Genomic DNA, 12,011 nt, shown 5'->3' on the forward strand with positions numbered 1-12,011 from the left:
GAAGCCTGAAACTAGATTATTTGTTATAACAGTACAAACAGTTCTGTATGTTTCTGAAACATGGTATATTTTGAGAAATCACAAAGTAATAACCCCATTACATCAGGGGTTAAAGATTACTTTTAGAAGAAACTTTTACATATTTACGGTACACGTGTGGACTTTGTTCCTGACCAACCACACTTCAGCCGAAGCCAGCAACTTCCGCTTTCATATTTCACCCTCGTTTGGTTGTTGTTGTCGTTGCAGTGTCCTTTCAGTCATGCTGGGTGTCAATTTTGAGCATTGTTTGCTTGTCGCTTTAGCGATAACGTTATCGTTGTTGCAGTACATAGATTGTAAGAAGCAGAAGGAGCTTGAAATCATTGTGCAGGTTTGTATGAAGTTGGTGCGATCATTGCAGATAGAATAAAAGCAAAAAGAGGAAAAATGAATAGTTTTATCAGGCCTGCGAGCCGGCTAGACATCCCCGTTGTGCGTTTCTACTCTGAATGCAACCTGTGTGATCCGCGCTTCATAGCGCGTACACGAGCACGTCTGGCGCGAAAAGGATCCCATCATGCGCACACAGTTTGAGTAAAAAGAACAACTAATTGAGAAATTCTGCACACAGCAGAGATGTTGCAGCTGAGTGGAAGGCAGTATTTGTTATTCCTGTAAAGTCGGCACTTTAATCACATAGACAGGACTGTAGCATCGGGAGATATTGTCTCTAGAGGAATTGCTCATGACATCATTACCCTTACAGAATCCTAGACAGTCAGCCATATTGAATCTTGTTCGAATGGGCTGATATAGCCATAGTACTCCAATATGGCTGCCAGAGGTAAGTCATGCAACCGTTTACATCGATCAGCAATATTTATTTAACAATCGAACGTCCTACACCGAACCGAACACCTGAAGAGCCAGAGTTTTTCCTCCTTCTGTGCATCCTCCATGATGTGATCGAGTTTTGTTTTCTTCATGCCGATCTTGGAGTTCTTCCTGATGTGAAACTCTGTTGAATTTGCCTAGCTGTTACTCATGTATAGGTGAAATACAAAATTTCTCTGGCAGTTTCCCCCAGCATTTACCAAAAATTACCAATCAAATATGTCTCCACAGCCTGAAGTTTGCAGATACATATGTTCTTTGTCTTTTCATCTGTCGATGTATCATGCTTGGTCAGTTATTTCGAAGGTCACATGGGGTCGAGAGTCCTTTGCTGATGCTCAAAGTGACATATTTGAAAATGGCAGGTACATGTAACTGCATCAGGTTTTCAAATTGAGTGCGCTCTGACGTTGGTTTGGGGCCATCCATGGCCGAATAAAATTTTGCCAAACTTATTGTCAGAGCAATCTTGGAGTAGTATGGGTGTGGTGGACAAGCATGACAAGTGTTTTGACATGATGTTAATGCTTTCTTCCACATATCATATCCCATGGCCTATTCCAGGTTTCAAATTGATTTATGGAGTAATACCAAGCAAGCAAGAAAAACATGACTGAGACCATTTTGGTCACTTTCCACTCTTTGACTGAAATATCTAAAGTTGTATTATTTGTTATCTTTCTTTCAAGAAGCTTAACTCTTCATCACTTTCTGATGTTATGCTGTCATCATGCAATGACACCAAACTGTTTTCCATAATGTGGATTTTTTCTGTGTCTTGCACAACAGACAATTTTTATCTGTGAACAACCATCAGTGTGGTGAAATGTCTCCATATTGGAGAACACTTGGCAAAGCTTTGAGAAGGCAAACATTTCTGGCTAAAGGACATGTATTATTATAAGCCTTTGTGTGCATCCACAAATGTATTTTCACACACCAAACTTCATGTGAAACCCATGTATGTATTTTTAGGGCACCCAACTTCAGGTGAAACACATGTATGTATTTTTAGGGCACCCAACTTCAGGTGAAACACATGTATGTATTTTTAGGGCACCCAACTTCAGGTGAAACACATGTATGTATTTTTAGGGCACCCAACTTCAGGTGAAACACATGTATGTATTTTTAGGGCACCCAACTTCAGGTGAAACACATGTATGTATTTTTAGAGCACCCAACTTCAGGTGAAATACATGTATGTATTTTTAGGGCACCCAACTTCAGGTGAAACACATGTATGTATTTTTAGGGCACCCAACTTCAGGTGAAATACATGTATGTGTTTTTAGGGCACCCAACTTCAGGTGAAATACATGTATGTGTTTTTAGGGCACCCAAGTTCAGGTGAAACACATGTATGTATTTTTAGGGCACCCAAATTTAGGCGAAATACACTAGTTTTCTTTGCAGCACAAAACGCAGATTGTCATTAACAGGTGACACAGCACAAAACGCAGATCATCATTAACAGGTGACACAGCACAAAACACAGATCATCATTAACAGGTGACACAGCACAAAACACAGATCATCATTAACAGGTGACACCAGACTCATCAGATGATTACGCTATGAGGCACTTAGTTGATTACAGGCATTTAGAAGCCTTACAGATTGATAAAATCTAATTTTTGACACAGTTCGTTTCTTGTTGAAACTTTCTTGTTCTTCAAATTATACCTGGTAATATGTTTGAAATTGAAATATTTTGTTGTGTGACATAAAACACCATCTTCCTTTTCTGTTTCCAGCACAAACCAGACGACTGCTCGACAGTAGCTGATAATGGAGATGAAGTGGCAGTTCATTATACAGTGAGTCACTAACACTAAAAATGTGGCTTTCTAATTTCTACACCCTTGTAGTTTAAAGTTAATTTGGGCTAAAATATTTGCAAAAGAATCTGAAAATAAATGTCTTATATACTAAATTTTAGTGTAAAAATTACAGATATATCCTTGTTTAATCAGTACACGTGAATATATGGAGTTTTTAACAAGTACTCAGGTTACATTTGTCGGGCAGTATTCCCCATGATTTGGGCATTTTTATGTGGTAAGCTGATATTTGGTCCCCTCTATAGTGTTTCAAAATAACCTGACATTTGGTCCTGTAACTTTAACCACAATCTTTTTCCTTTATCAGATAACAGTTTTGATTCGTTCCCATAATGGCCTACATTACAGTAACATATGGTTGTTCAGTGTACAACAAGGTCGTTCAGTGTACAAGGTCGTTCAGTGTACAACAAGGTCGTTCAGTGTACAACAAGGTCGTTCAGTGTACAACAAGGTTGTTCAGTGTACAAGGTCGTTCAGTGTACAACAAGGTCGTTCAGTGTACAACAAGGTTTGACCAGTGAGGATGTATGCTTGAACCCTGCTCTTGCTGCTTTAAATCAGGAGATTATATCAGGTACCTAGAGAAGGTGAATGGCTGGTTTCCTTTTGGCACTTCGGTTTCTTCACTGATAAACATCATACATGTTTCAGGGCTACCTGGATACAGGGGCTGTCTTTGATTCATCGGTCCAACAACAACGTGAGCCTCTAAAGTTTGTTCTTGGACAGAAAAAAGTCATACAAGGTGGGTACAGGTTGAAAAGTGGCCCTCACAACAGTTTCCTCCACCCATAACTACATCATTGTGTAAGGTACACTGTTTTTTTTTTTTTTTTTTTAGACCTGCCAGTTTCATTCTGTAAGGAACAATGGCTTCCTCACCCTTGAATTCTGACAATCATGTAAGGTACAGTGGTTTCCTCACCCTTGAATTCTGACTATCGTGTAAGGCACAGTGGTTTCCTCACCCTTGAATTCTGACAATCGTGTAAGGTACAGTGGTTTCCTCACCCTTGAATTCTGACTATCGTGTAAGGCACAGTGGTTTCCTCACCCTTGAATTCTGAATATCGTGTAAGGTACAGTGGTTTCCTTCAACCTCCACAAGTTTCTCCATCCTGTAATGTGCTGTGTTTCTTCCAAGGTTTCTCCTGTTTCTTCCATCCGTAAACTTGTTCTTTGAGCATAGGACTCACACATGTAAGATTCTGTCCATTGATAAGCATGAAGGGCCTCCGTGGCTGAGTTGGTTAATAAGCCAGCGCAGCGTAATGACCCAGGAGCCTCTCACCAATGCGGTCGCTGTGAGTTCAAGTCCAACACATGCTGGCTTCCTCTCCTGCCGTACATGGTCTTCCAGCAACCTGCGCGTGGTGACGGGTTTTCCCTGGACTGTGCCTGGTTTCCTTTGTACTATCCACCATAATGTTGGCCGTCGTCGTATAAGTGAAATATTCGTGAGTACGGCGTAAAACACCAATCAAATAAATAAATAAATTGATAAGCATCATCATCCCTCAGTTGGCTCCAGGATGACGTGTTGGTTTTATAATGTTTGTATAAATGTGTGACAACTTTGAAGATGTCACAAAAATTGATTGCTGTCTCAGAATAAATTTGTTTGTCTCACAGCAGGTGAAAAGTAAGATTTCATTGTGTCTGTGCACTCGTTTATTTCTCTTCTTTTCTTCGTCATGACAGGATGGGAACAAGGTATTAAAGGGATGTGTGTTGGGTGAGTGTGTGTTTGTTTCTTTGGTTGCGCCTTAAACTTGAAATAAAAGTTTGAATCATCCTGTAAGTATGTGAAAAAACTATGCTCACATATATCTATTTATTAATTTATTTGATTGGTGTTTTTATGCCGTCATCAAGACTATTTCACTTCACAGCGGTCATCATTATGGTGGGAGGAAAGCGGGCAGAGCCATGGCCGTCCTCTTGTTGGTGGCAGACCTTCTCCCATACGGCCAGAGAGGAAGCCAGCATGAGCTGGACTTGAACTTACAGCACCCGCATTGCTGGGAGGCTCCTGGGTCATTGCGCTGCGCTGGCATGCTAACCCCCTCAGCCACAGGGGACCCCGCTCACATATAATACAATGTTTGTGTGAAAAATAAAAGTACAATTAACGCTTCCTTTGCAAAAGTCTCCAGAACGAGTGGTTTACAGGTTATATCGACAAAGAGTAGTCGGAAGTTAATGAAAGTTCAGAGGCAGTGTTTATTCACACACGTAAACCTCCTGATAACAATTTAATTCTCCTAATTAGCGGGGACTACACATGCCTGCCTATGTCCACCAGCAGTGCTTTTGAGAAATGTTGGAATGTAGTGTTCAGAAAAATCAAACTTGGTTAGAAACTGCTTATGGGGACCTGAATTGCCACGTGTGCACATTCAGTTAAGTATTTCCGCGATCTTATTTTTATAAACAGTACATCGTTAGTTGTGCAGACATGTGACTTTATGGAACTCAAACATGATCAGTTTTGGATATTTTTGAAAAAAGCCCATGTATTTCAAATTTTCAATCATCATTTTAAAAGCAATGAGATCCAGGGCCCATAACCCGTCAGCACCAGGTAAATCGCACAAACTAGCCCTAACTGGAAAACATAATTTTATCGTACTAAGCCTGCCGGAAAGTAGCGAAAAAGTACAAAATGTTCCCCATAGCTGAGTAAATATCATTGTACAAACTCTATCTTCTGATGCAGTAGTCCTGTAGACGTGATTAAAATGATCACTTAGACCCAAAAATATGATCATGTTACCTCTTCGTTATGCGCAGTATTCGGAATTGACTCTTTTTACTCAAAGATAATGGGCATGATGGAATACTTTTCCTGGCAGTTCACCCTAAGCCTGGCTGGGGTACGCACAGTGAGGCATGGGATCTTACATTTGAACATCAAAGACTGCATGGCCACGGGAGATTTCATACAGCTGGTATGTCTGTCCGGCTTGCTGGGCTGACTGGGCGAGTTGTTCCTCCTTCTGTATATACCCCCATGCCCCAACAATATTTATCAAATAAACAGGCCTCGTGTTGAGGTGAGCTGTGAAAAGTCATTTAAGCCATGTCGACTGCAGATAGTGCTGATATGGTGCCATCAAGTCACCAGGACAATCATGTCGACTGCAGACAGTGCTGATATGGTGGCATGACGTCAGCAGGACAAGCCATGTCGACTGCAGACAGTGCTGATATGGTGGCATCAAGTCATCAGGACAAGCCATGTTGACTGCAGACAGTGCTGATATGGTGGCATCAAGTCTTTAGGACAAGCCATGTCGACTGCAGACGGTGCTGATATGGTGGTATGACGTCACCTGGACAAACCATGTGGACTGCAGACAGTGCTAATATAGTGGCATCAAGTCACCAGGACAAGCCATGTCGACTGCAGACGGTGCTGATATGGTGGCATGACGTCACCTGGGCAAACCATGTCGACTGCAGACATTGCTAATATAGTGGCATCAAGTCACCAGGACAAGCCATGTCGACTGCAGACGGTGCTGATATGGTGGTATGACGTCACCTGGACAAACCATGTGGACTGCAGACAGTGCTAATATAGTGGCATCAAGTCACCAGGACAAGCCATGTCGACTGCAGACGGTGCTGATATGGTGGCATGACGTCACCTGGACAAACCATGTGGACTGCAGACAGTGCTGATATGGTGCCATCAAGTCACCAGGACAAGCCATGTCGACTGCAGACAGTGCTGATATGGTGGCATGACGTCAGCAGGACAAGTCATGTGGACTGCAGACAGTGCTGATATGGTGCCATCAAGTCACCAGGACAAGCCATGTCGACTGCAGACAGTGCTGATATGGTGCCATCAAGTCACCAGGACAACCATGTCGACTGCAGACAGTGCTGATATGGTGGCATGACATCACCAGGACAAGCCATGTCGACTGCAGACAGTGCTAATATGGTGGCATGACGTCACCTGGACAAGCCATGTCGACTGCAGACAGTGCTGATATGGTGGCATGAAGTCAGCAGGATAAGCCATGTCGACTGCAGACAGTGCTGATATGGTGGCATGAAGTCACCAGGATAAGCCATGTCGACTGCAGACAGTGCTGATATGGTGGCATGACGTCAGCAGGACAAGCCATGTCGACTGCAGACAGTGCTGATATGGTGGCATGAAGTCAGCAGGATAAGCCATGTCGACTGCAGACAGTGCTGATATGGTGCCATCAAGTCACCAGGACAAGCCATGTCGACTGCAGACAGTGCTGATATGGTGACATGACGTCACTAGGACAAGCCATGTCGACTGCAGACAGTGCTGATATGGTGGCATGAAGTCAGCAAGATAAGCCATGTCGACTGCAGACAGTGCTGATATGGTGACATGACGTCACCAGGACAAGCCATGTCGACTGCAGACAGTGCTGATATGGTGCCATCAAGTCACCACGACAAGCCATGTCGACTGCAGACAGTGCTGATATGGTGGCATCAAGTCACCAGGACAAGCCATGTCGACTGCAGACAGTGCTGATATGGTGGCATGACGTCACCAGGACAACCATGTCGACTGCAGACAGTGCTGATATGGTGGCATGACGTCACCTGGACAAGCCATGTCGACTGCAGACAGTGCTGATATGGTGGCATGACGTCACCTGGACAAGCCATGTCGACTGCAGACAGTGCTGATATGGTGCCATCAAGTCACCAGGACAAGCCATGTCGACTGCAGACAGTGCTGATATGGTGGCATGACGTCAGCAGGACAAGCCATGTCGACTGCAGACAGTGCTGATATGGTGCCATCAAGTCACCAGGACAACCATGTCGACTGCAGACAGTGCTAATATAGTGACATCAAGTCACCAGGACAACCATGTCGACTGCAGACAGTGCTAATATAGTGACATCAAGTCACCAGGACAAGCCATGTCGACTGCAGACAGTGCTGATATGGTGCCATCAAGTCACCAGGACAAGCAATGTCGACTGCAGACAGTGCTGTTATGGTGGCATCAAGTCACCAGGACAAGCCATGTCGACTGCAGACAGTGCTGATATGGTGGCATCAAATCACCAGGACAACCAATGCAGTCACAAACAAAACTCACATCAGGAGAACTAGCCATTCTTATTCTTGTGCAGAAATTCAGCTGCACAGGGTTTAAATTATTTAAACCCCAAGTTTGAATCATACGCTGTGTGTGGGCATGGCCTGCAGCTCTGGCAAGTGTATGTCAAGATGTTAACCCATCTAATCAGCCAATGGCATCAAGAATGACTGATCATGTAGAGAAAAAAACTTGTTGTTGTTATTACTTCCATTTCTACTGATTTTATGACAGACCCCTTGTCAATGGGCTAAATGTTCATGTATTTAAACAGTTTTGTTAATTTGACAACAGCATGTTCTTGTGTAGGTCGTGTATCCAATCTTGAAGAACTGTGTGTAAACTTTTGTTTTCAGTGAGAAGCGTAGGTTGATTATACCTCCTCATTTAGCATACGGCAAACAAGGTCACCCACCTGTCATTCCAGGTGAGTACATCAGCCTTCCGATAACAACTACCTTTTTTTTAACACATTACATGTTAAAATTTGTGACAAACAGCTTTGTAACTGGCTCTGTCTGTAATCTCCGTATTCAGAAATACACATGACTTAAGTTGCTATGTTTTATCCTCCACAGCTTCAGCGACCTTGACCTTTGAAACCGAGCTGATAGAGTTGAAACAACCTGGTTTTGAACAGATGGAGAGAACAATATTTCAAACAATACAGTTCTTGGCTTTCCCAGCAATGGCTCTTTATGTGATCTACTATCTGTACAACAGGTATCGGCAAGAGTCCATTGAAGACAAGGCCAAAGATGGACGCAGAAAAAAGAGGAGATAAGCGTACAGTCAATGAGCCCTGTAGCAATTTTGTCCATAATATTATTTCCTGGTACCTTTTTTTTTTGGACCATCCATGTTGATTTTAAATTAAGAAAGCTAAAAAATCAAGAAAAGTTCACCAGAAGAGCAACTGAAAACTGTTCATAAATTTTTTTTCAGATTAATTAATTTATTTGATTGGTGTTTTACACAAGAGTACTTTCACTTATACACCGGCGGTCAGCACTATGGTGGGAGGAAACCGGGCAGAGCGTGGGGAAATCCAAGACCATCCGCAGGTTGCTGGCAGACCTTCCCATGTAGGGCCGGAGAGGAAGTCAGCTTGAGCTGGATGTGAACTCACAGCGACTGTATTTTTAAGATTAAGGAGAGTTAAATGCATTCAGATGTACAAATTATATGGTGCATTTTAAAAATCTTATATCTGGTGAGTCAGAACTCTGATGTCACAAGTAGTTTTCCCACTCCAAACACAGGTGAAAAATTGTTTAAATAATGCTTGCAAAATTTGTAAGAAAAAAAAAGAAGAAAAACAGGATGATATGATGTCAAAGCAGGTTGCCACGGTCCGCATGCTGCATAAAGCCCACCTTAGAATTCAAAACGGTTAAATTCAATTAATTCCATTTTTCTGTTTTTAAATCTAAAACATATCAATAAAAGTTTTGGTAGCCTGTCTGGTGAATCTTACTTCATTTTTGAGCTGTCTTTTCCATTTTATGCCATCACTTTTTCCTGGTTTTGTACATTTTCTTGAACTTTTTCTTTTCCAACCCAAACAATTGTAGTGCTCAACAGGGTTTTCCCAGTATTGTTGTTGTGTACATTTAAATGTGATTGTTCATTTTCCTGATTTTCATGTGGGTTTTTAAAAGGTTTGTGCCCTTCATCAAAGTGCTGTTTAATAGCACCTGGTTCATCTTAGCTACGGTGTATAATTGTAGACAAGATTGTATTTGCTGTAAAATAACCTTTTGCAGTTAACTCAGGTTTGTAACTGTTTTATAAACTTAGATGAATATGTGTTGTCAGGGGTTTATTGTAAAGGGTATAACAAAGTGCTATCAAGTCCATGTCAACTTACATGGAATTCAGAAATAATGTTTGTAGTGAGGATATTTTCTGTTGATTGCAAATTTTTGAAGTTGTTTCTCTCTTCTTCCAAAGACATATCTAGATTACAATATTTTTAAGATGACCTGGTTGTCATTAACAACCAACTGTTACAAAGTACACTGTAGCTCAGAATGACTTTTGCTATAACATTAGGTTACTATAGTCAAATTTTATTCAGAGAAACATAGCTCACGTACGACTTTGGTATGACTTTTAAGTATTGAATTTTGATCCACAATATTTCACACTTTTGACACCAATTTTACATCTCCAAAGTCTAACTCCAGTGGAACATTTTCCATTTCTGACTGTATAGAACATCTTCCACTTCCTACCTCAGTGGAACATTTTCCATTTCTGACTGTATAGAACATCTTCCACTTCCTACCCCAGTGGAACATTTTCCATTTCTGACTGTATAGAACATCTTCCACTTCCTACCCCAGTGGAACATTTTCCATTTCTGACTGCATAGAACATCTTCCACTTCCTACCCCAGTTGAACATCTTCCACTTCTGATACCAGTTGGGCATCCTGCACATCTGGCACTAGTAGAACATCTACCACTTAACACCAGTTGATTAACTCCCACTTCTGACGCCAGTTCACAGCATCTTCCATGTCTTGACACCAGCAATCTTGTATCTGACATATTCTTGTAACCTTTCATGTCTTGATACAAGTACAATATATCACACTTTTGGGATTGTTATGGCATTTTTAGTTTAACATCATGGTAATTTTTTTTCCACATATCTATCCTCAGTCTTTTTTCTCCCATTTCTGATATCAATTTACATTGTTCTTCTGTTACATGTACATCAGTTAATCATCTCATACATCTGAGGACACCTTTGTCATGTCTATACAAATGTAACCGACACAAAGAAGATGCTTTGCTCCAATTTTAGACCAGATCAGATCTTCTCAATGTATTGTTGCCTTTAAATTGAAAACCATGTGCGTTGCAATCAAGTGAATACATGAGGGCTAACTCCATAAGGTAATCTGCTTAAATCAAAAAATTCACAATACATTTTAATACTTTAGCTTGTCTTACTAGCAGTTCAATTTTGACATTTTTATTTTATTATTTTTTCCAGGATCCCAAAACAAGAGCTCAAAATTATGTTTCGATATTGACATAAACCAAAGTCTTGTTAAAAAAAATTGTACTTGCTGCGTGCTGCCTCGCTTGGCGCTCAACACTGAGAGGTTAGAGCAAGGAAACAAGGCTGATAGGTCCGGTGTCAGTATAATGTGACTGGTTGGGGTGACATGTCTGGTGTCTTCGGTATTATACTGGCGGCAGAACTTTGGGGGCATAGACTCGCCCTGACACAACAAGACACAGAATATGTACACGCCGTCGACTCCTTGTAGTCATATGACTGAAAAATTGTTTTTGACCGAAAGGATTAGTGTCCAGATTTAGCTACTGGCCCTAATTATAAAATTATAACCTGTTTAAGCAGTATTATACCAGGTGAGCTTTTAAGAAACGTAATGATGGCTTTAAATCCATCAAAAAAAAAAAACAACAGATTTTCTGCCCTAGCCGATCTCCAGCCGGCCTCGTGGTCTGGCTGCGCGGATGACGTCACAGATGGCCGACTCTAAGTCTAGCTGGCCAAAACAACATGGGAATTCCTTTCAAAACGATGTCATTTTTAGTTGGATTGAAATCACACAAACGTAAGTATACTGCAGCATCAGTTTGAACCCATAGTGGATGATGTTGAAGTTCCGATTTATGATACTGAATTCTCTGGCCAGACCTCAGATAACGATTTTTCAGAAGTTGAATTCGATCTATGCCCAGGCATTTCCAATAGCACTGACAATACGGGCTGGTAACCAATAGCTTCACCCAGTGTTTCACTGAACATTTCGTGTGTTTATTTACTATTCTTTCCCCTGTGTCCGCTTCACAATAAATATGATTTCTATTCCCCGATGGGTTCTAAATTCATAACTCTATGTGACGACAATTACCTGTACGTGTTATTGTCGACATTCCGGATAGAGTCGTGTACTTTAGAAGGTACAGAAATTTAGGCTACTGTCTATCAGGTTTCGTTTAAGTTAATATTATTTTATAAGTTAAAAGGGGGGCAGGTACCATTTTGTGGAAATTCGGCTGTATTCCTGTCGAAAGTTGAAAATCAGTTGAAAAATGGCGAGAGCGGACACGACTGTTGTGTCGTGGGCACAAAACCATTTTTTCTTATGTTATAAATGCAAACCTTCCTGAGAGCCAAATCGTCTGGA

The 12,011-nt window shown here is 41.5% G+C and overlaps 1 protein-coding gene across 1 annotated transcript; it reads left to right on the forward strand.

Annotated features, from left to right (window-relative positions):
* The first annotated feature begins 244 nt into the window (after positions 1-244).
* On the forward strand, positions 245-11,899 carry LOC135463861 (peptidyl-prolyl cis-trans isomerase Fkbp12-like). The gene is made up of 6 exons (XM_064741318.1): positions 245-373; positions 2,634-2,696; positions 3,375-3,468; positions 4,425-4,458; positions 8,194-8,264; positions 8,416-11,899. Exons 1-6 carry the CDS (start codon positions 263-265, stop codon positions 8,619-8,621), a joined length of 579 nt encoding a protein of 192 aa, XP_064597388.1. The 5' UTR covers positions 245-262; the 3' UTR covers positions 8,622-11,899.
* Positions 11,900-12,011: the final 112 nt, after the last annotated feature.

The sequence above is a fragment of the Liolophura sinensis genome, chromosome 3 (genome assembly GCF_032854445.1).
Source record: "Liolophura sinensis isolate JHLJ2023 chromosome 3, CUHK_Ljap_v2, whole genome shotgun sequence".
In the NCBI taxonomy this organism is placed as follows: Eukaryota; Metazoa; Mollusca; class Polyplacophora; order Chitonida; family Chitonidae; genus Liolophura; species Liolophura sinensis.